This window comes from Elephas maximus, chromosome X (assembly GCF_024166365.1).
Source record: "Elephas maximus indicus isolate mEleMax1 chromosome X, mEleMax1 primary haplotype, whole genome shotgun sequence".
Lineage (NCBI taxonomy): Eukaryota > Metazoa > Chordata > Mammalia > Proboscidea > Elephantidae > Elephas > Elephas maximus.
In genome coordinates, this window is record NC_064846.1 from 125,534,739 (window position 1) to 125,560,011 (window position 25,273).

Sequence of the window (25,273 nt, forward strand, 5' to 3'; positions counted from 1 at the left end):
TTGTAGCATTTAGATCTTCGGTGTCTTTATTGAACTTCTTTCTGGATGTTCTGTCCTTCAGTGAAAGTGGTGTATTGAAGTCTCCTACTATAATTGTGGAGCTGTCTATCTCACTTTTCAATCCTGTGAGAGTTTGTTTTATATCCCTTGAAGCCCTGTTGTTGGGTGCGTAAATATTTAATACGGTCATATCCTCCTGGTATAATGTCCCTTTAATCATTATATAGTGTCCTTCCCTATCCTTTGTGGTAGATTTAACTTTAAAATCTGTGTTGTCAGAAATTAATATTGCCACTCATGCTCCGTTTTGGTTGTTGTTTGCTTGATATTTTTTTTTCCATCCTTTCAGTTTTAGTTTGTGTCTATAAGTCTAAGGCTTGTCTCTTATAGGGAATATATAGATGGATTGTGTTTTTTTTATCCATTTGGCCACTCTCTGTCTCTTTATTGGTGCATTTCGTCCATTTACATTTAGCGTAATTACTGATAGGTATGAGTTTAGTGCTGTCATTTTGATGTCTTTTTTTGTGTGTGTTGTTGCCAGTTTCTTTGTTCCACTTAATTTTTTGTGCTGAGTAGTTTTTCTTTATATATTGTGTTTTCCTCCTTTTCATTGTTGTTGATTTTTTTTTTGTTAAGTGTTTATGTTTTTCATGTATTTTATTTTGGTGTGTAGGATTGTTGGTCTCCTTTGTGGTTACCTTAATATTTACCCCTATTTTTCCAAGTTCAAACCAAATTTTATTTCTTTATATAGCCTTGATTTCCTCTCTATATGAAAAATCTATGACTACATTTTTTAGTCCCTCTTTATTGATTTAATGTTATCATCTTTTACATAATTACATAGCTGTTTCCCTGTTTTGAGTGTTTTTTTTAATCTTGATTTATTTTTGTGATTTCCCTATCTGGGTTGATATCTGGTTGCTGTGTCCTGTGTTCTAGTCTTGGGTTGATATCTGATATCATTGGCTTTGTAACCAGAGGATTTCCTTTAGTATTTCTTGTAGTTTTGGTTTGGTTTTTCCAAATTCCCTAAACTTCTGTTTATCTGGAAATGTCCTATATTTGCCTTCATATTTGAGAGACAGTTTTGCTGGATATATGATTTTTGGCTGGCACTTTTTTTTTCTTCAGTGCTTTATATATGTCATCCTATTGCCTTCTTGGTTGCATGGTTTCTGCAAAGTAGTCTGAGCTTATTCTTATTGACTCTCCTTTTGTAGGTTCCTTTTGGCTTATACCTAGCCACTCTTAAAATTCTCCCTTTATCTTTATCTTTGATTGTCTGGTTCAAAATGGCCTACTCAGTCCATTTCAGTTCACTAATTTCTGTGGTATGGATATTTATATGTTCCATTTCATTTTTGATGATTTCCAATTTTCCTAGATTTGTACTTCGTACATTCCACATTCTGATTATTAATGGGTGTTTGCAGCTGTTTCTTCTCATTTTGAGTCATGCCACATCAACAAATGAAGGTCCCAAAAGCTTGACCCCATTCGTGTCATTAAGGTCGACTCTACTTTGTGAAGGCAACCCTTCCTCAGTTGTATTTTGAGTGAGTGCCTTCCAACCTGAGGGGCTCATTTTCCAGCACTGTATGAGACGGTGTTCTTCTGCTATTCATAAGGTTTTCACTGGCTAACCTTTTCAGAAGTAGACTGCCGGGTCCTTCTTCCTAGTCTGTCTTAGTCTGGAGGCTGCCCTGAAACTTGTTCGCCATGGGTGACCCTGCTGGTATTTGAAATACCAGTGGCGTAGCTTCCTGTATCACAGCAACACTTAAGCCACCAAAGTAGCACAAATTGACAGGCACATGGAGTTTGGTGTGTAGTTTTCTTTTTTTTGGACTACTTTTGCCCACTTGGCCTCAGAAAAATGAATTGGGACATGTTCCCTAATCTTCTGTTTTCTGGAAGAGATTTGTAGAATTGGTGTTAATTCTTTTCTTTAAATATTTGTCAGAATTCTCCAGTGAAACCATCTGGACCTGGAGATTTCTTTTTCAGTAGTCAATTTCTTTTTTTTTTTTTTTAATTGGCAAATGTTATCTATATTTGTCCTTTAATAATTTTTTAAAAATAATTTTTATTGTGCTTTAAGTGAAAGTTTACAAATCAAGTCAGTCTGTCACATATAAGCTTATATACACCTTACTCCATACTCCCACTTACTGTCCCCCTGAGTCAGCCTGCTCCCTCCTTCCAGTCTCTCCTTTCGTGACGGTTTTGCCAGTTTCTAACCCTCTCTACCCTCCTATCTCCCCTCCAGACAGGAGATGCCATCACAGTCTCAAGTGTCCACCTGATATAAGTAGTCAATTTCTTTAATAGTTACAGATTCATTCAAATTTTCTATTTCACATCGGATGAGTTGTTGTAGTTTGTGAAGTTAGTTCATTTCATCTTAATTGTCAAGTTTACGTGTGTAGAATTGTTCATTAAAAAAAAACCAAACCCAGTGCCATCAAGTCGATTCTGACTCATAGCAACCCTATAGGACAGAGTAGAACTGCCCCATGGAGTGTCCAAGGAGTGCCTGGCGAATTTGAGCTGCCGACCCTTTGGTTAGCAGCCATAGTACTTAACCGCTACGCCACCAGGGTTTTCATTTATTATCCTTTTGATGTCTGCATAGTCTATAGGGATATCTCCTATTCACTGCTAATATTGCTAATTTGTGCCTTTTCTCTTTGTCATTCTTGGTAGAAGTTTGTCAATTTTATTGGTTTTTCTAAGGAATTAGCTTTTTATTTAATGATTTTCTGTCTTCTATTTTACAGATTTCTGCTCTTACCTTTATTATTTTCTTCTGTCCAACTCTACCTAGACAACACAAAGAAGCAAAGTATCTCCCTGTTGAAAAATACATATGGCACCAGTTCATTGCATTTTTCCAGATGTACATGTATAAATAGCCATTATGTCAGCATAGAAGCTGACATTTACAGAGGTACCAAAGAAATTCCCTGTGAAAAAGGTAGTGAGACTGATTGGTTTTTCTTGCTTGTGGGTTGTGGCATTACTTAATCGCTACTAATCGTTTATGTAACCCAGGTTCTTATTCTAAATTGATTCAGAAACCCCCTAAAGTTCAGTGTGGTATTTTGACCTCTGTAACCTTAGTGGGATCACTATGTCCTCATTCCTCATTTCTCCAGGCTTCTGTTAGAGGCCTTGTTGAAAAATTAAGTAGCTGCTCAAAAGTCACAAGTCCAGGGTGGGTTTTGGAGTTCTACGATAAATAATCAGGAATTGACTGTGATTTAACCATAGTAAGTGGTGTGTGTGAGTAAGTGTGTATATAAGAAAAAAATATAACTTAAAAATACAAAGCCAAATCATTGTTTTTGCATAAGCCTAATTTCTTTTTATGTTGGTATTTTGTGATTGGCATTTTAAAGCATAATGGCAAAATAATCTGTTTTATGGTAAAGCATAAACTATATAGTATTTTTTTTTTAGTCTCTCAGGTATGTTTTATTCACAAAGGGTATAATTTTGACAATTTATGACAGTGATCATGGGAATACTTCAGCAGATGAGCCTTGTACATGTTCTGAGTGCATTTTAGTGGCACAGTGGTCGTCCTTGGAGTCCTCACCTCCATGAAGTAGTGATGGGGGTGGGGGATCACCCAGTCAGCCAAATGAGCAGGTAACCTTCACACCACAGAGTACAGTAATAAAATCATTTGAGGACAAGTAAGAACACTCTGCTTGGTATAATCATGTTAGACTGAGAATTTACAATAGAAGTCTTTGGAAGATAACATAAGGAAAAATGGCAAGGAGAACCCCTAAGCTTTTTATGTGATAATATTTGTAACTGGATATTTTTAAAGAGTTTAAAGATGCCACCTTGTAATCCAAGGCGGTATCCTATAAGGTAAAGAGCTGGGGCTCTGGGGTCTGACAGCCTGAGTTAGAATGTTGGCACTACCATTTTTTACCTTTATGACCTTGGGCAACTTATTTAACCTCTCTAAACCTCAGTTTCCTCACTGGTTAAATGGGGATGATCATAGTGTGATAAATGCAATAATAAATAAATGTGATAAAAATTATCTAGGGATAAACGGGAAACCCTGGTGGCCTAGTGGTTAAGTGCTACAGCTGCTAACCAAAGGGTTGGCAGTTCGAATCCACCAGGCGCTCCTTGGAAACTCTATGGGGCAGTTCTACTCTGTCCTATAGGGTTGCTATGAGTTGGAATGGACTCAACGGCAATGATTTTTTGGGTTTGGCACATGGGGCATTTGGCAGTATCTGGAGATGTTTTTGATTGTCACTACTGGGGATGGGAGTGCTGCTGGCATCTTGTGGGTAGAGGACAGGGTTGCTGCCAAACATCCTGCAATGCACAGGACAGCCCCTCACAACAAAGAGATATCCAGCCCAAAATGTCAGTACTGCCAAGTTGAGAAGCCCTGCTCTAGCATGATGGTGAAGTTCAACTGCACTCTTAATAGCCCAGCAATTATTAAGCAAGGTGAAAATGAACCATATCAACCCTAAGACCACAAGATAAAGAGAATAGCAGAAGTTGGACTCTTGTCCTTCAGGTTGAACCTACAGGCAACATGGCTATCTTTGTCTTCATAATTATCATTGCTATTTTCAGTAATACACTGCTTCTTGCTCTTTCTGTAAAGTCACTTAAATATTAATGTTTTGTTTTCTATTTTTTTATGTGGATGTATCTTGTTTTATGAAATAGATAAATTCCTGAAAAATTCTATAAATTCATTTTTTATGAGTTATATTTATTCATATGATTTAATTACGTTATATTTTGAGAGGCATGTCTTCATTTCTGATTGGCTTCATATCTTCATTTAACCTGGCTCCTGACATTTTTGCTTTAAATTTATATTTAGCAGTTTCTCATCCTCTCTGGGTTTATGGAATGGGGGACAGTTTAAGAGAAGGTATGGATTTATATTTAAAGTGAGATGGCCTAGTCTTTGATGGATGTGGTCCAGGTCATGTCCCCAGAGCTCTTAGCTCCCCTGGTATCCCTGGTACACTCACGTTCCCTTCTTGTGCTGCCCAGAGTTGGCGTTGAGGAGCCCTCCGAAGAGGACCAGAATGAACACTGCTGGCAGTACTTCAGGTGACACAAAGGCATCCTCAAAAAACAATTAACTGGGCCTGGCTTTTCTCCTCTTTCTAACCTGAGATATTTCTCTTTATGCTGTTTGTCTCTTTCTTCCTTCCCATGTGTGCCTAATGCTCCTCCCCCCCCCCCATGCACACACCTTTTAACAAAGGGGCAAGAAATTAGGTCAATTCTAATAATTTTTCCACCCTTTCTCTGGGTGGATTGATGTGTCAGTGTTCCTGGGATTCTACTCCTTTCCCCCTCGTTTAGACAATGCATTGTCAACATCAAAAACCTGAGTTGGCAAGTGTTTTCTTCTTGGAAAACTGAACTTAGTGTTAAGAGCAACCCATTTTCAGAGGCTCACTTTTTCCACAACATCCTGCTTACCCAAAAAAACCCAATGCCGTCAAGTCAATTCCAACTCATAGCGACCCTAAAGGACAGAGTAGAACTGCCCCATAGAGTTTTCAAGGAGCACCTGGTGGATTTGAACTGCTGACCCTTTGGTTAGCAGCTGTAGCACTTAACCACTACGCCACCAGGGTTTCCACATCCTGCTTATGATCTAGTAAGTAAGGCTTTTAACTCAAAAGAGAGCTAGAATTTCACATTTTAGCCATGACTGGGGTATGGCTTAAAAAAATTTTTTTTTACACCATCTTAATTAAACACCAATGCCATTGTAGTTTTTTAAATTATGTATTTCTGTACTTGTACCTAATTGTGTTGAATCGGAAGATAATGAGAAACAGATTTTTTAAACCAAATAGATAGTTAAAAATTCTTCTAATGCAGTTTGTCTTTCAGTGTCCATGCAAGTTTATGATATAATTGTACTTAAGTGTGGTAATGTCTGGGCAACCAAGGTAAAAACTTGAATGTTTCTTCTTTTCTTTTTGTATCTTTAGTCAGCAAGCTTTCTTTCTGACCCTATTCTCAGTGCTGGTAGATAAATCAAATGCAAGATAAGCTTGAACTCTGTTCTTAGCGTTGCTAAAGTATTTCACCGCTCCAGGGCAATGATGAAAGCATTGAGTAATACCTGTAATGGGGCCTGGATCTCAGGAAATCACCAGGCTTCAGATGTGTGCAGTAATGACACACATGAAATTAATTGAAGGATTTATACTCCCTGGGTTCACACAAATTGCTACTGTTTAAAACACACACACACACGCAAATAGAAAAGTGAATTTTCTAGACCTGACTTCAGGTACTAGTTAATCTGCAGAGGAAATTCTCTCCTTTGAAGCATCCACCTTTAAGAAGCAAGATCCTTCAAGTAAGTAAGTTATTATACTCGGGACATGAGAGAGTTCAGATAATGATCTGGTGTTCAGGGTTTAATATGAGGGTTCTGTCTCATATTCCTCAAATTATTCAGGACCCTGGTTATTCAAATTAAAAAATACATTGGATAAAGTAGAACAGTTAACAAAATTTCTGAGATTTTATGTGGCTATTAATCAGAATTACAAATTATTAGTTATCTGTATTTAATCATTCCTAGTGAAAATAAGGATAATTTAATTCATTCTGGAAGACTGTTTATTTCATTGCTTGAGGGTTTTGTCAACCTATTCTCTGATGACCTCGACCGTAATGCATCAGGAGAATGCTTAACTATGCTATACTAAAACAGTACAAAAAGTTCCAGGTTTATATAGTGTGCTGGATCAAAAACATTATAGCAAGTCAGGAGAAAAATATATACTGTGGACAGTGTGTCTGAAACTAGCAATTTCAGAAAGTTAAGGGACCCCCAAGTCTCCTGAGGCATTATAATTAAAACACTGTGTCTGGACTTTATTGCTGCCCAGCACAGCACCAAACACCCCGGCCCACTGCTTTATCTCCTGTTCACAGAGACCAGTTTGGTTCTGGGCTCTGCCTCAAGGGTGGGCCTATTTGTAGGGAGCCACAGGGCCCAGTGTCATCCTTGGGGAGTAGTCCAAGGGGCCCTCAACCCTGCCAGTAAAGTAATTATTGTTGTTGTTAGGTGCCATCGAGTCAATTCTGACTCATAGCAACCCTGTAGAGCAGAGTAGAACTGACCCATAGAGTTTTCTAGGCTGTAATCTTTACGTGAGCAGATTGCCAGGTCTTTCTCCCGCAGAGCTGCTGGGTGGGTTCAAACCCTCAAACTTTTGGCAGCTGAGCACTTCACCATTACACCACCAGGGCTCCTTCAAAGTAATTATTAAATCATCCTAAAGTAAACAGCCTTGAATAGGGAAAGCAATCACAAAGTAACTCTATTTGTATCTAACAACCTCTAGTCTGTTTTCTCTTGGCATTTAAAAAGTGGGAGCAAGCTGGGAAACAGGTCTTTGCTTCCTTTTTCAGGGAATCTCCTTTGCAGCACTTAATGACCAGTAGCAGGGACCTGCAAGAGGCCCTACAGGGCCCTTCCAGGAGGTCCTTTTGGGCTTAGTGCTGTCAGGACTGTATCTTGGACAGGTGGTTGATAGCAAGTGGTTGCATCGAGGGTATGAACTTCCCCAGCAGAAAGGTGGTAGAAGCAAGGAAAGGGAACACTGGCTAGGACTGTACTCACAACTACGGATTTCCATGGGGTGTGCACAACCAGATCTGAAAAAGCCTGCTTGGGTTGGGATTTGATTAACTATTTGTCTCAACTAGCATTTTTCTCCTTGCCGTTCACTATTAGGAGAAAGAGAATCTCAACAAAACATTCCAGGACTTACCTGGAAAAGAAAATAATGTAATGACTACAATCAGTTAGGTTTCACTCAACCAGTTATAGCATACTATGCCCATGGATGTTTACAATTTGTGGTGTTTAGACCCTGAAATAATACAAGATCCTGAATCATCAGTATTAGATTAGATTACAGAGACAGGAAAATAGACTGGTGTGTTTTAGAAGTATTTTCACCAAGACTATACTTAAATATTTTTTTAATCATGAAAAATCTAAAATTTGCAAAAAATAATTGAAAGAATGATGAATATCTAAGCACTAACCTTTATTTACCAGTGGTTAACTTTTTGTCATTTTTAAAATCATTTTTGTGTTCTCTCAATCTCTCTCTTCCTCTCTCTCTGAACCATTTCAAAGTATGTTGCAGACATCATGACTTTGTACCCCCAAATACCTCAGTATGTATCTCCTAGTAATTCAGTCTCTTACATAATCACAATATTGTTGTCACACCTAAGAAAATTAACATGAATTTTATACACACACACACTCTTGATCCAGGATCCAATCAAAGTTTACTTTGGTTTACATGTCTCTTTAGTCTCTTAATCTATAACAATCACCTTGATTTTTTTGGTGTGTGTGCCCCTTATGACACTGAGGGTTCTTTTTTGTTGTTGTTGTTTTTTAAGTATTCTGGCTAGTTGTTTGTGGAATGTCCCACAGTCCGAATTTTTCTGATTAGTTTTTCTTATGGCTAGAGATAAACCCGTTGCTGTCAAGTCAATTCCGACTCATAGCAACCCTATAGGACAGAGTAGAACTGCCCCATAGGGTTTCCAAGGTTGTAATCTTTACAGAACCAGACTGCCACATCTTTCTCCTGCAGAGCAGCTGGTGGGTTCAAACCACCGACAAGTCTGGGATGGGGTTAGGGTAACCATAACTTAGTAAGTTTGTCAAATTATTGCAGTGTTTCATGTTTTGTTTTGAATTCTGGCCTGGCTATGTGGGCCCTGAGTCAGAGCTCTGGTCTTACTCCATTCTTTATATGGGTGAGTTCCACTGACACTTGCAGGACTTGAATGAAAAGAGTCAAAATTTAGTCTTTACAAGCAATTCTTGTTAAGCAGAATTTTTTTTTCTCCTAGCAGAGATTCGTTAAAAGAATAGAGGGAGCCAAGTTTCATTTGGCAGCTTTTACTATACTTGATTTTATTTTCTTCATTATAGTGCAGGGCACACTTAGGCCTTTTCCCCTTGCCCACAGGCTTCCTTTTTCCTCTGGGCTGATAAAGCAAATTTGTTTTATCATTTTCAAAATACATGATGCAGAAAGGATTATTAGTGATAGATAGGAACTGCCATACTCTTTGGCCATACAGCACTTTATGACATCCCCTTCATCCACATAATCTTGTTGCTGCTGCCCCACCATAGCCTGTCTCTGGTTAAGCTGAGGGCTGCTGTGTCCATGGTGTTCTGGTAGGCCTTCTGAGAGATGCTGGATTAACCAGCACCCTACCCCTCTGAGCCTACCCCTGGTGACTGGGAGCTAACTGGAGTAAATTAGTCAGGGATTCAGTGGCTTTGTGTTACTATAGACTCTACAGAACAAGGTCTAATATTGGATTCCTAGCTGTTGCTCATACAAGTACTGACAAAGCCACCACATAAAGAATTTTTCTATATATACTCTGTGCATTAAGAGATTAAAAACAGGCAGGGGTTAAAGATGAATAGCTAGGAATTCCATATGCAACCTCTCCTCTATCACTTTTATACATAAGGCACTTTGGGGGAACTGAGACTGTGGCATGACTTTTGTGGGCAGTCCCTGGGCCCCTGAATTGGATGATTTTCATGTCAACAAATTTCATGTCAACCTCTGTGAGATTTGTTGCTCAAAGGCCCCCGGATCCAATTCAGGATCCAGTTGTGAGGACAAGAGAGAGTAGAAGTTGACTGTGAGAGGGTGGATACATCTGTGTTGTCTTCTATTCCCCTTCTCCATTAGTTTCTTTTCTCAAGATATATCTGGACATCACAGGTGGGAGAGAGAGGGGGAAAAATAAGGTGCGCATATAGGGGTTGTATGCATCCACTGTCTGCTCACAGGAGTCAACACCTGAGTACCAGACTGCAAATAACACCCCTGTTAGAGCCCATTCAACACCGTCTTCAAGATCAAATCAAACCTCATCTGCCGAAAGCTGTGTTCTCTGTTCACCTCTTGTGATACCATCCATTTATTTTTTATTGTAGTTTAGATGAAGGTTTACAGAGAAAATTAGTTTCTCATTAACTAGTTAGTACACATATTGTTTTGTGCCATTGGTTGCCAATCCCATACATGTCAACACTCTCCCTTTCTTGACCTTAGGTTCCCTGTTGCCAGCTTTCCTGTCCCCTCCTGCCTTCTCATCCTTGCCCCTGGGCTGGCGTGCCCATTTAGTCTTGTTTTGTTTTATGCGCTTGTCTAATCTTTGGCTGAAGGGTGAACCTCAGGAGTGACTTCAGTACTGAGTTAAAAGGGAGTCCAGGGGCTATACTCTCAGGGTTTCTCCATTCTTTGTCAGACCAGTAAGTCTGGTCTTTTTTTGTGAGCTCGAATTTTGTTCTACATTTTTTTCCAGCTCTGTCTGGGACCCTCTATTGTGATCCCTGTCTGAGCAGTCAGTGGTGGTAACTGGGCACCATCTAGTTGTGCTGGACTCAGTCTGGTGGAGGCTGTGGTAGATGTGGCCCCTTAGTCCTTTGGACTAATATTTCCCTTGTGTCTTTGGTTTTCTTCATTCTCCCTTGCTCTAGAAGAGGTGAGACCAGTAGATGGTGGCTCACAAGCTTTTGAGATCTCAGATGCTACTCACCAAAGTAGAATATAGAATATTTTCTTTATGAACTGTGTTCTGTCAATTGAGCTAGATGTCCCCTGAGACCATGGTCTCCAGCCCTCAGCCCAGCAATTCAGTCCCTCAAGCAGTTTGGACATGCTTTGACGCTTCCATGACCTTGCCTTGGTCAAGTTGTGCTGACTTCCCCTGTATTGTGTACTATTTTACCCTTCACCGGAGTTACCACTTATCTAGGATCTAGTTTGTATTTTTCCCTCCCCACCCCTCCCCTCTCTTGTAGCCATCAAGGATTGTGTCTTTCTGTGTGGAAACATTTTCATGTGTTTTTATAATGATGGTCTCATACAGTATTTGCCCTTTTGTGATTGACCTATTTCACTCAGCATAATGCCCTACAGATTCATCCACGTTGTGAGATGTTTTGCAGATTCATCATTGTTCTTTATCGTTGCGTAGTATTCCATTGTGTATATGTACCATAGTTTGTTTATCCATTTCATCTGTTGATGGGCACTTAGGTTATTTCCATCTTTTTGCTATTGTGAGTAATGCTGCAGTGAACATGGGTGTGCATATGTCTATTTGTGTGAAGGCTGTTATTTCTCCAGGATATATTCCTGGGAGTGGGATTTCTGGATCATACAGTATTTCTATTTCTAGCTTTTTAAGGAAGTGCCATGTTGTTTCCCAAAATGGTTATACCATTTTACATTCCCACCAGCAGTGCATAAGAGTTCCAAGCTCCCCACAGCCTCTCCAGCATTTGTTATTTTCTCTTTATTTGATTTATGCCAGTGATGTCGGGGTGAGATGGTATCTCATTGTAGTTTTGATTTGCATTTCTGTAATGGCTAGTGATTGTGACCGTTTCCTCATTTGTCTGTTAGTCACCTGAATGTCTTCTTTGTTGAAGTGCCTGTTCATATCCTTTGCCTATTTTTTCATTGGATTATTTGTCTTTTTGTTGTAGAGGTATTAGATTTTTCTATAGATTTTATAGGTTAGACCTTTGTTAGATTTGTCATGGCCACAATTTTTTTCTTAGTCTGTAGGTTCTCTTTTTACTCTTTTGGTGAAGTCTTTTGATGAGCATAAGTGTTTAAATTTTTAGAAGTGTTTAAAAATTTAAAAGAAGCTTATCTTCTGGTGTTTGTGTATTGTTAGTTATGGTTTGTATCCTGTTTATGCCGTATATTAGGGCCTCTAGGATTGACCTTTTTTTTCTTCTATGATCTTTATAGTTTTTTGGTTTTATATATAGTTCTTTGATCCATTTTGAATTAGTTTTTGTTTATGGTGTGATGGACATCCAGTTTTATGTATTGTGGATGGAGATCTAGTTTTACTAGCACCATTTGTTAAAAAGACAGTCTTTTCCCCATTTGATGAACTTTGGGCCTTTGTTGAAGATCAGGTGACCATAGGTGGATGGATTTACATCTGGGTTCTCAGTTCTGTTCCATTGGTCAAAGTATCTGTTGTACCAGGACCAGGCTGTTTTGACTACCGTAGCTGTATAGTAGGTTCTGAGGTCAGGTAGTGCGAGTCCTTCTACTTTATTCTTTTTCTTCAATTGTGCTTTACTTATCCAGGGTCTCTTCCCTTTCCATATAAAGTTAATGATTAGGTTTTCCATCTCTTCAAAGAATGCTGTTGGTGTTTATAGATTGCTTTGGGTAGAAGTGACATTTTCACAATATCCATGAACACGATATGTTTTTCCGTTTATGTAGGTCACTTTTGGTTTCTTGCAGTAGTGTTTTGTAGTTTTCTTTGTACAGGTCTTTTACTTCCCTGGTTAGATTTATTCCTACATATTTTTTTTTAGGGGCTATTAAAAATGAATACTGTCCATTTTTGCTACACTGGAGGGAGTGAAGGAAGATATAGAACTTGCTTGGCATCTTTTGTTTCCTCCCCCATCACCACCATCATCTGTGTCACAGTTCTCTGCCTCAGAATGAGGACGGTAGGGTGATAAAAACTTACAGATGCATAGAGCAATGGCTGGCATGTTACTAGACCAAGATAACTACCCTGGTGATTTCCTGGAATTTGTTATAAGTGGTTTTGCCACTTTGCTTTTTCCTTCTGCTCTTCAGTAGTTGGTCCCAAGTGTGTGAATTCTCAGGTCCTCTTTGTTGCTGGAGGATGTGGGAGCACCAGGATTAAAAGCAGGTCAGGACTCTAGTTAATGATATGCATGCTGAAGTATTTAGGGAATGTATACTGATGCTTGCAACTTTATTTGAAATGCATCCAAAAAATAACATGACTGACAGAGAACTGGGTAGATATGTAATAAAGGAAATACAGTAAAATGTTGATGGTAAAATCTAGGTGGAAGGGTATACAAATGTTCTCTATAAATTCTTTCAATTTTTCCCTGCGTATATGAAAATTTTATTGTCAAATGATAGGGAAATAAAAGAAGGTCAAGGAGGAAGTGAAGAAGCAGCAGACAGGAAAAGGCCCAGTGCAGTGGGACCCTCATGGTGATAACTGGGGCCATCTGGTGCAGGAAGGCAGATGGACCATTGCCAGCGTGTGCTGTTTTCCAGAAGCCTTGCTCACAGTATAAGCCCCCAGGATAGTGCTCTTCCTCCCCTCTGGGATCTGGTGCAGTATGGGGCCTCTTTCACACAACTGTTGCATGATGGCCTTCCTCTCCTTTCAGCTAACCACTCCTTCTGCTTTGGGGAGATGATCAGCATCTTGGCTATATTCAGGCAACATGGCTGCCCTAGTCCAAGCTAACACTTTGTGTTTTTCTTCCTGTGTTTCTCCCTGGTGATTTGCAGAGTTGGTGTTGACCCAGATCAAGACCCACCACCCAACAATGACAGCTTTCAAGTCTTACAAGGGGTAAGTCATGAGAAACACTTCTTTCCAGAGAAGACATCATTAAACGTAGCTGAAATGTATTGAGTACCTATTACATGCCAGGCCCTTTATGTGGATTCCCTCCTTGTGATCTAGACAACATTAAGAAGTAGGTGCTGTTATCCCCATTTCAGGTGACTAGAAGCTGAAGTTTGAGAGTTTAAGTGAGTCATCTAAGGTCAGAGAATTAGAAAATGATAGAGCCAGGATTTGACCCCAATCTCTATGTTCTTAAACAACATATTAAGGGGATGGGCTGAGCACGAAGAGTATTTACTTTCCAGAATTGATATATTGGGGATTTACTCATCATAACTGGTTCTGAGTCTATCAGTGGTGCCTGGGCAAGGGAAGGAGAGGGATATGATTTGACTATCCAGCCCAGGGAATCTGAAGAAGGGAGGAGAGACACTGAGTGGTTGCAAGCACTCCTGTTCCTCCAGGGCTTGGGGTCCTCTACAGCACTCTGAGTTCCCCTCCAGCCCAGCAGTGGTAGAACAGCAGATCCCACCCCCTTAGGTGCTGGAAGTCATAGCATTACTAACAATTAAGGCTTGGGCAGGGTGTCGCGGCAGTGTGGGCCTGGAGCAGAGTGCTGGTAAGGCCGGTTGTAGAAACAGTGAGTAGCACAGCCTTATAGCAGCATCTGGGAGGGGCTCGCTGAGGCAAGTGTGAGAGCAGGTCAGGGCTTCTGAGACTGCAGAGGGAATCAGAATGTAGACCATGTGGGGGGAGGGGAGGGTGCTGGCCCTTGATTTGATCATATGCTGCAGTTACTATTGCTTCATAACGAACTGCCCCAAGACAACACTTTATTATGTTCATGGATACTTTGGGTCAGGAATTTTAAAAGGACATAATAGGGACAGCTTGCTTTTGCTCCATGAATTCCAGGGCCTCAGCTGGGAAAGCTTGAAAGCAGGGGGTAACTCGATGGCTGGGGGCCGGAATCATCTGAAGGCTTGTTCACTCATATGTCCATTGCCTGGCCTGGGAGGACTCAAAGACTAGGATTGCTGGCTGGAATGCCTACATGTGGCTTCTACATGTGGCCCGATCTTCCTCACAGGTGGTGGTCTCAGGGTTGCCAGATTTCTTACATGACAGCTCAGAGTCCCAAAAGTGAGCGTCCCAACAAGCAAGGTGGAAGCTACATCACTGTTTCTGATCTAGCCTTGGAAGTATTACAGCATCACTTCTGTGGCACTCCATTGGTTACTAAGGCCAACCCAGATTCAAGGGAAGGGGATACAGACCATAACCTCTGCGTGGGAAGAATGTCAAAGAATTTGTAGGCATGTTTTAAAGCTGCCATACCATCCTTGTTATGGTGCTGTCAGAATGAATTCATCTCCAGGTTTTGTTCCTTCACCAGGCTGGCATGTCCTGGGCAGACAAGGTAGGGAAAGAAGGGTTGTGATGGGAGCAAAAATGTGATACAAAAATGTTATTCCTTTGGCCTTGGGAGTCCAGAACAATTTTGTCCAGAATTGAACGCCCAGTGTTGAGCACAGTGCCTGGCATATGGGGGAGCTCAGTAGGTATTTGGTGGATAGATGGGGGAGTGAGAGATGAAACAATGCAGCAGGTATCTTTACTGCCGACATGAGTGCCTTGTCTGTGAAACCGTGTACAGTGTCATTTTTTTTTCTGTCAGCTTTGAATTGTACTTATCGTTGCACTTAATTCTAAATCCAGTCTGCATATTTCCAATTCCATAGGGTCTTCCAAATGAATCCATCTACCAAATTGGATTTAATAAGTCTTCCAAAATGTGTTGCTTTGGGGATGCCATTATAGCTTTTTCTGATGGCTTTCTCTTTGAGAGCGGTCACAGCCTGATAAGGCATTTGCATTAGTTTCCTAGGGCTACTGTAACAAAGTACCAAAAACTGAGAGGCTCAAAACAACAGAAATTTATTCTCTCATAGTTCTGGAGGCTAGAAGTCCGAAATCAAGATGTCAGCAAGGCCATGCTTTCTCTAAAGATTCTAAGGGAGCATATGTTCCATGCTTTTCTTTTAGCTTCTGGCATTGCTGGCAACCCTTGGTGTTTCTTGGCTTGTATGTAGATGCATCATTCCAATCTCTGCATCCGTCATCACATGGTGTTCTCCCTGTGTGTCTGTATCTCTTCTCTTCTTAAAAGGACACCAGTCATAATTGAATTAGAGCCCAACATAATGACCTCATCTTAACTTCATTATATCTGTAAAGGCTCTATTTGCAAATAAGGTTATAGTCACAGGTACTGGGGGTTAGGACATAGACATATCTTTTAGGGGGATATAGTTCAGCTTATAACAGCATTTATGGCATTCATACCCATTCTAGGTCTCAGCTTAAGGAACCAGAGCCATGGCCTCTGAAAGTTCTAGACTCCTTGGAAACATTTTTCAGTGAGCTTCATTGGAGATTTGGTACCTACTTGAATGTGTTCCAGAAGACATTTGAGATTATATTAGAGTTGGCCATTGTGCCAATTGGGAACATGTGGTTTTAATGAGAAGTTCTTTTTGAAAATTTGCTATCTGACTCTACCTTTGGTTAAGAAATTTAGAAAATAGGGGTTCAGGAATTGTGTACTTGGAAGCTAATTTAGAGCAATATATTGGGAGATCTTGAAACTCATTCTGAGAAAACCTGAGTGAAAAGTGTGATGCAAGTCTTTATTTTGTTGAAAGGAAAATGGTGGCTCTGTTAAGATATGGTTACCCTATTCCAAAGCATCCACTATAGAACTATGGCCAGCCAAGATTAATTTTGTAAGAAAAATAGGCTGAGTCAGCTGGATAGCCAGAGCTTGGAGAAAAACTACCTTGACAGTTCCAGACCAGTCAAAACATCCCCAGCACTTTTGCTTTGTCCATTACTCCTACCTCCACACTCAAGCATCTGTAAAAGGAAGTAAATGAAATGGTTTGGTTGGTTTCATGTAACTGAGCTTACTATATATATATATATATATATATATATATATCATAAGGACTGCACACTAGAAACACTGGGCTTGTCGTTAGAATTAGTAACAAACTTGCCGTCACTTTTCCATAGAAGTGTTTGAGAAAGCAGTGGGTCCTAAATGCTAAGAGTTCTGGCATTAAGTCCATGCAATGACAGCTCAAGTAGGGCCTGTCCTTCTAGGTGGAGTGAGCCTCAGAAACTTTCCCGGGTGGGCCTGGATGAGTAAAGTCAGTGTTATTGATGGCTTATGGAGGACCCTTGGGGCAGAGAGCACTGTGCTTACTTGGCATTGTGAACAGGGCTGGCAGTGACTTCTGCTGAACTCCTAATGGTGCCCCATTTGCCAGCCTTAGCTGGGAACTGTGTGGAAGGTAATTTAGAGCAACAGTTTTCCCTTAACCTCCTTCTGTCCAAACTTCGGACACGGTCATACAGAGGGACCCTCAAAATCAGTTCTGCTGGCGTTTTGGAAATCTTTCAAGATTTCTCAGACTGGAAAAAAAGACGAACTTCAAGCTTGGTTCCTCAGGACACCCTCTTAGAAATGATTCATACCTTGTGCAGGAAGGGCCTTATTTCTCTAAATCCTCCTAGCCTGAGCCTTCTCATTCCAGTGAACTACTACCAGCAGGGCTCAGAGTCATGAGAAACAGTGAAACAGAGAAATAAACGGGCTTCTCATTTTTGGGTGAAACCATGGGTTCTTACAGTTTCCCTTGAATTGGATCCAGGTCATATGCTCGGTGTTGTCATGAAACTGAAATCAGAGGTGGGGAAAGTCCAGATGTTTGTTCCCCATTAGAAAAGAAAGGGCAATTTTCTTTACCTCATTTTATAAATGATCTTCCTGAAAACAAACAAATAAGCCAACAAAAACTTGATATTTGAAAGTAAAGCATTTCTTATAATGAGCACAATTTTCCTCACTGATTCTAGAAGCCCAAGGTTATAAACAGAGTTGTGACTACAGAGCTACAGAATATTAGCTCATTTGGGGGAAGAAACGGAGCTGTTGGCTGGAAGTTTTGGCTTCATATAAGGGAAACATAAGAATATTGTGGGCAGACTTCAGCTTCATGTCCTTGGCAAGTGTGACTGTTAAAATAAAACAAAACAAAACAAAAAACTCAGTTGCTTTGTTTCTCTGGAGGTCTTGGTGACTTTGTGACTAAAACAAAAACAAGCCCGGCTGGGAGCAAGCTGTCCTGCCCTAGGGGTGGCCTCCCACACCATTAAAGGGGGTGCTTTTCATGCCAGACACAGCTGCGATTTGTGTTGGCTGGATATGCAGACACATCATTCACTTCCTTCCTGAAGTTTACAGAAGTGCACTCACTGATGAGGCTGCCTTTGGAGCAGCTAAGAAAGAGCACGGATCTGAATGTGTCCCGACTTTATCATATCAGCAGGCAAGGCCCATGTTTTCAACCTGGGACAAGGACACAAGCAGGTTATTAGTGGAATGTGGAGGAAAGGAAACCATCGTGTGTGTGAAAACTAGAAAATCAGTTGTGGACAGTTGTATTGACATACGACTTTCTGCGTGAGTTAGATTCGCTTGTGTTTCCGGGTCCTCCTCCAGTTTTCCTCCAGGCTGAAATTTGATGCTCAGTTACCTAAATGTTTAATTTCAAACCTTTGCTGAGGTGCCTTTTCTCAAATTACTACCCCTTGCCTCCCCAATTTTTTTGTTTGTTTGTTCTTCTGATTGTCTCCATGGGCCGCTGATTTCACATTCTGCTATTCTTTTTCTAGAAGGCTCAGAATTAATATTAATTTATGTACTCATTTGACAAATATCTATTGGGCAGCTGTTATATTTCAGATATTATTTTGAGCTCTAGAAATACATCTGCAAATAAGACAGCTGAATCTCCATCCTTAAGGGCTTGGTAAAAGTGTGATGAAGGGTAAGGATGGAGAGCCTTGTCTGCTCTCCACCAAGGAGTGTAGATTTTTCCTTGCTACCCCAAATGTGGAGTCCCTGGGTGGTGCAAATGGTTAACACACTCAGCTGCTAACCAGAAGGTTGGAGGTTCAATTCTACCCAAAGTCACCTCTGAATAAAGACCTGGTGATCTACTTCCAAAAATTTGCCATTTAAAACCATATGGAGCACAGTTCTCTGACATACATGAGGTTGCCGTGAGTCAGAATCAACTCTTCGACAACTGGTGTCTTTTAGTCTGTTGAGGAAGTCTGTGATATTAACACCTCTTAGAGTGCTCCGTTGCTTTTGAAACATTTCTCAGAGAAGCCAATGCTGTGTACAACCTTGAAAGATATTGAAAGGGGTTGGCCAACGAGGTGTTGTAGGTGGGAGAAGGTGAGAATAAGAAAGGGTGTTCCAGGCTCAAGACATAGCCTGAGCTTAAGACATGGACATATGAAATCTGGTGAGAAGGCAAGTTCTCAGGAGGGGCATGGTGAAAGAGCAAGTCCCCACTTTTTCTGTGGGCAGCACATGAATGGAAAACCTAGTCTCCAAGTGCAACCTGGGAAAGAGGCTGTACTGCATACTGTAGGATCAAACTATACACATTCTAACCCTTGCTTAGCCCTGTTCTGTTTGGACCCCACAGGAAGGGCTCCACTGGCTTGTCTGTGTTAGCAGCCTAAATCCTGTTCCATACAGCCTTCCTGATTTCCCTAAAGCCACCATGTATCTAAGTTCTTCCTGTACCTATTCATACTTCTGGCACCATTACTTGGAATAAGAAGTTGTTTAATGCCCCTTTTACAAAGTTGTACTTATTATTTGTCCTAAATTTACCCCTTGTAATCTTTACGGGTTGTCCGTTTGTTTTTTACATTTCAGGATTTGCTTTATCCAATTTTATGGACTGCAGGCCTATCTGTTTATAGCCTGAGAAGACCTTTTGTTGATTTGCCTTCGAACAGAAGTCCTCCCTTTGCTTTAGTTACTTGCATTGTTTCTCTTGGGGCTTATATAAGTCTTGTAAGTTCCTTGAGGTGAGATGGCAAGAACTTAAGTATTACAGGTGTTCCCCTGAGGTCATGGTCCCCAGACCTTCTGTTAGCCCAAGAATGGAACCATTCTCAAAGCCAACTCTTCAGACAGGAATTGGACTAGAGTATAAGATAGAAAATGAAACTGGTGGGGAGTGAGCTTCTTGGCGCAAGTAGACACATGAGACTATGGGGGCAGCTCTTGTCTGGAGGGGAGATGAGAAGGCAGAGGGGGACAGAAGCTGGGTGAATGGACATGGGGAATACAGGGTGGAGAGGAATGTGCTGTCTTATTAGGGGAGAGCAACTAGGAGTACATAGCAAGGTGTATATACATTTTTGTATGAGAGACTGACGATTTGTAAACTTTCACTTAAAGCACAATAAAAATTAAAAAATGAAAGTATTACAGGTGTTAATAGTTCTTTGTGGCTTTGCATGACACAGTAGAGATTTTGTTGTAGGGTCGCTATGAGTCGGAATCGACTCGATGGCACTGGTTTTTTTTATTGTTTTAGGTGAGGAGCAGGTAAGACTGACTTTGGGAGACTTGTCTTTGGTGGTTTATAGTACCCTTTTGGTTTTTTTCCTTTTTTAAAATTTTATTCTGTTTTAAATGAAAGTTTACAGTGCAAATTAGTTCCTCATTCAAAAATTTATACACAAGTTGTTTTGTGACATGAGTTGCAATCCCTGCAGTGTGTCAGCACTCTATGCCTTTCCCTTTCCACCTGGGTTCTCTGTGTCCATTCATCCAGTTTTCCTGTCCCTTTCTGCCTTTTCGTCTTTGCTTTTGGGAAGATGTTGCCGATTTGGTCTTGTATACTTGATTGAACTTAGACACACGTTCCTCACGTGTGTTATTATTTGTTTTATAGGGCTGCCTAATCTTTGGCTAAAATGTAGACTTTGGGAGTAGCTTCAGTTCTCAGATACCAGGGTGTCAAGGTCCATAGTCTGGAGTTCCTCCAGTCTGTGTCAGACCAGTAAATCTGGTCTTTTTTTTGTTGTTAATTCTACATTTTTCTCTTGCTGTGGCCAGGGTCCTCTATTGTGATCCTTGTCAGAGTGGTTGGTGTTAATAGCTGGGCACCATCTAGTTCTTCTGAACTTAGGCTGGTGGAAGCTGTAGTTCATGTGGACCATTAGTCCTTGGAACTGTTTTCCTTGTGTCTTTGGTTTTCTTCATTCTCCTTTGCTCCAAATGTGATGGGACCAATAGATGTATCTTAGATGGCCACCCGCAAGTTTTTGAGACCACAGGTGTTACTCACCAAAGGAACATTTTCTTTATGAACTATTTTATACCAATTGACCTAGATGTCCCCTGAGACCATGGTCCCAGCCCTCAGCCCCAGTAACTTAGTCCCTCATGGTGTTTGGATATGTCTAGGAAGCTTCTGTGACTTTGCCTTGGTCAAGTTGTTCTGACTTCCCCTGTGTTGTGTGTTGTCTCCCTTCACCAAAGTTACCACTTGTCTATGATCTAGTTAGTGATTTCTCCTCCCCATCCCTCCCCTCCCTCGTAACCACCAAAGATTATTTCTTTCTGTGTGTAAACCTTTTCCTGGAATCTTATAATACACTATTTTCTTTTTGTGATTGACATATTTCACTCAGCATAACACCCTCCAGGTTCATCCATGTTGTGAGACGTTTCACAGATTTATTATTGTTCTTTAGCATTCCATTGTGTGTATGTACCATTCATTCACACATTCATCTTTTGATGGGCACTTAGGTTGTTTCCATCTTTTTGCTATTGTGAACAATGCTGTAATGAAGATGGGTGTGCATATGTTGTGTGACAGCTCTTATTTCCCTAGGATATATTCCTAGGAGTGGGATTGCTAGATCATGTGGTATTTCTATTTCTAGCTTTTTAAGGAGGCGCAATATTGTTTTCCAGAATGGTTGTACCATTTTTCATTCCCACAAACAGTGCATAAGAGTTCCAGTCTCCTCGTAACATCTCCAACAATTGTTATTTTTTGTTTTTTATTCCTGCCAGTAATGTTGGGGTGAGATAGTATCTCATTGTAGGTTCAATTTGCATTTCTCTAATGACTAATGATTGCGAGCATTTCCTCATGTGTCTGTTAGACACCCAAATGTCTTCTTTGGAGAAGTGCCTATTCATATCCTTTGCCCATTTTTTAACTGGGTTATTTGTCTTTTTGTTGTGGAGGTGTTGAAGTAGTCTATAGATCCTAGTGATTAGACACTTGGATATGTTGTAGCCAAAATTTTTTCTCCAGTGTCTAGATTCTCTTTCTACTCTTTTGGTGAAGTGTTTCGATGAGCATAAGTGTTTAATTTTTAGGAGCTCCCAGTTATCTATTTTTTCTTCTAGTGTTTGTACATTGTTAGTTATGGTTTATATTCTATTTATGCCATGTATTAAGGCCCCTAGCTTTATGTCTATATTCTCTTCCATGATCTTTATCATTTTAGGTTTTATATTTAGATCTTTTATCGATTTTGAGTTAGTGTTTGTGTATGGTGTGAAGTATGGGTCCTATTTATCATTTTTTTATGGATGGACATCCAATTTTGTCAGCACCATTTCTTAAAAATGCTGTCTTTTCCCCATTTGATTTGGTCCTTTGTTAAAGATCAGCCGACCGTGGGTGGATGAATTTACATCTGGGTTCTTGATTCTGTTCCATTGTTCTATGTATCTGCTGTTGTCAAGATATTTTGACTACCGGGGCTGTGTAGTGGGTTCTGAGATCAGGTAGTGTGAGACCTCCTACTTTGTTTTTGTTTTTTTTCTTCAATAACGCTTTGCTTATCTAGGGTCTCTTTCCTTTCTATATAAAGTTGGTGAATAGTTTTTCCAACTCGTTAAAGAATGCTGTTGGTATTTGGATCAGGATTGTCATGTGCAAATTTTTGCTCTTGATTGTGTTCCACATAATTCTTGAGTTTCGTTAATTTGTCTTCATTCTTTCCTCTGATTTTTTTCTCAAAGTGGCATCCATAGATTTGTCTTCAATCTCACACATACTGTCTTCCATTGTTTCAAATTTGCTCCTAAAACCTTCTATTGAGTTGTCCATTTCCAAAATTTATCTTTTGAATTTCTAGTTGCTATTTTTGTATGATTTCCAATTGTTTATTTATTTTGATGTTTTCTTCTTGTATTATTTTCCTAAGATCTTCTATTAGTTTGTCTATGTTTTCCTTGATTTTGGCTATGTTTTTGTTTGTTTTGTCTGTGTTTTCCATGATTTTGTCTATTTTTTCCTTAGTTTTGTCTGTGTTTTCATTGCTCTCTTTCCTAGTCTCTTGGAAAGCCCTAAATATTAGTCTTTTGAATTCCATATCAGGTTCCATTGCCTTTTCTTCTACCAGAAGGTCATCTGAATCTTTGTTTTGGTCACTTGCTGGAGCCACCTTGTCCTGCTTTTTGTATGTTTTGATATTGCCTACTGTCTCTGAGACATTAAGGTATTATTTTCCTTATTTATTGATTGTATGTTTGTTTTGTCCTACTTTTTGGTTTTCTTTTGATATATTACGGCAGGTGGGCCAGGTGTGCTTTGCTGCTCACTTGTCTGTGGGCACGATGGCTCTCCTTTTTCTGAGTAGTAAGGGCAGCAGCAGGCAGAGCAAGCTCACTTCACTTTACACTGGTTTGGCGAAGTGGCTAAGGGCGGACTGGGCAGGTGCTGCCTGCCTCCTGATGTTGGTCCAGCAGTGTGGGAGCATTCACAGCCCCTCACCTTACAGGCGGGTGTGTCAGATGGGGAGTGGTATGGGCTCACTTGCCACCATGCAGCAGCTGGTCAAGTGGTAGGAGGGGAGGGACAGTGCGGGCCTGGTGCAGTGGCAGTCCTGAGCGCTGAGAATGCTCTAGTCATGGCATTACAGTGAGGACTGGTGGGAAAGGGGGGTGGCACATGGGGCTAGGTGGGAGGGGAAGAAAAGAGATAAAAATAGAGGAAAAAAATGTTAGCCAGTGGAGAGAGGCCTTGGGGCTGTTGGGAAGGCAGGGGAGGTGATGTATGAGGCTAAGTGGGAGGTAAAACGAAAACAAAAAGAAAAAAAATGGCGACATGATGGGGGCTGGCAAATGGGCATGGGGCAGACCTGGGGCAGTGGCAAGGTAGTGCACTGGTGGCATTCTATCTACAGTGGTGCAATGGGGGCCAGCAGTAAGGGGGAAGAGGCTGCATATGGTGCTAGGTGGGAGGGAGGACGAAAAGTAAGGAAGGAAAAAAAGGCAGTGAGATGGGGCTGGTGGGTGGGAATTGCACTGATCAAAGGGCAGCAGTGGGATGGTGACTGTCTGGCCATGGTGGTGCAGTGGAGGACAGTGGGAAGGGGGGCGTTGGCATACAGGGCTAGGTGGGAGAGAGAAAGAAAAGAGAAAACAAAAAATGGCAGTGCAGTGACTGCTAGCAAATGGGGGCGTGGTGGACCTTGGAGGCCTGTAGGAAGGGAGGAGAGGTGACATACTGGGCTAGGTGGGAGGAAGAAAGAAATTTAAATAAGGCAGCTTGCTGGTTTCCATGAGTGGAGGCAGGGCGGACCCTGGGCAGTGGTGGGCCAGTGTGCCAGTGGTTCTCTAGCTGTGGTGGTGTAGTGGAGTCCAGTGGGAATGTGGGGAGGACAGGGCTGGATTGGAGGGAGAAAGAAAAGGAAAAATGAGTGTCTTAGGCTGAGTTCTCTAGAAAAACAAAACCAGTAAAGCTTATAAATATATAGAGACAGATTTATATTAAGGAAACTGCTCACACGATGGTAGAGGCTGGAAAGTCCCAAGTCCATGGATCTGGATAGAGGCTTCTCTCGATTCACGTAGCCACAGGGGCTGGCGTACCCAAGATCGGCAAGTTGGAGAGCAAGGCTCCCGTTTTCAGGCTGTGAAGATCGACAAATCCCAAGATCTGCAGATAAGCTATAGCTCAAGTCCCAAGAGCCGGAGGTCAGACAAACAGGAGGCAGCCACAGGAACCAGAGTGAGCAAAAACACTAGAATGCCTGCTTATATTCAGATGCAGGCCATACCCCCAAGGAAACTTCCCTTCAACTGATTGGCTCTGCACAGCATATTCAATCATGGGAGTGATCAAATATAAACACTAAGAATCATGGCCCAGCCAAGCTGACACACAATCTTAACCATCAGAGTCTACTACCCCTTGTCATCTTGGCACATATACACATCTCCTTAAACCATACATAATCTCTGAATAAAGACAATTATAAAGTCATACGTGCACCTAACATGATACAGCTAACATGCGTACAACTGAAAACGCACTAGCCCCGTTTACATCTTATATTTTATGTGAAGAAAACAAAAATATTTGATACACACATACAAACCAGAAATACTCATAACAGTTAGTCCTCATTTCTGCAGCTGGTCACATGGCCATAACTGGTATTTAGAACTACCTTCTTCAACCACCCATTCCGTATTCCCTTTGCCTTCAGCAAGCACCTCACCTGGTCATCATTCTTTGCCTGAGGGGTGACCCAAACCTTCATTCCTGAAGAGTCTGGGTCATTAGTAGTCAGGTCAGAACTGGGTTACTGTAGTTTTCCATTGACTTTAATCATGGGGCATGGCAGTCCTAAGAAAAACCCTAAGGGATCTCCTGTATTCCAGATAACTCTTCTTTACCTCCATTAAGTAATATCAGTACAATTTCCTTTTGGTAATCAAGATCAGTCACACTAGCCAGTATGGTAACTCCCTTCTTTGCCTGTTGATCCAGAGGCATAAGGAGCCCAAAGTGGCCAGGTGGCATTCTTGATTTCCAGTTCAGTGGAATCAGTGATGTGTCTCCAGGCATTCCTCCCTTTGAAACTA

The 25,273-nt window shown here is 41.0% G+C and overlaps 1 protein-coding gene across 1 annotated transcript in view; it reads left to right on the top strand.

The window, feature by feature from the left end:
• SLC9A7 (solute carrier family 9 member A7) overlaps positions 1-25,273 on the top strand; it is a 280,631-nt gene that overhangs the window by 222,297 nt on the left and 33,061 nt on the right. Inside the window, exons 13-14 of the mRNA XM_049871328.1 lie at positions 5,059-5,118; positions 13,431-13,494. Coding sequence (XP_049727285.1) covers positions 5,059-5,118; positions 13,431-13,494 — 124 coding nt within the window. The remainder of the gene's footprint in view (positions 1-5,058; positions 5,119-13,430; positions 13,495-25,273) is intronic.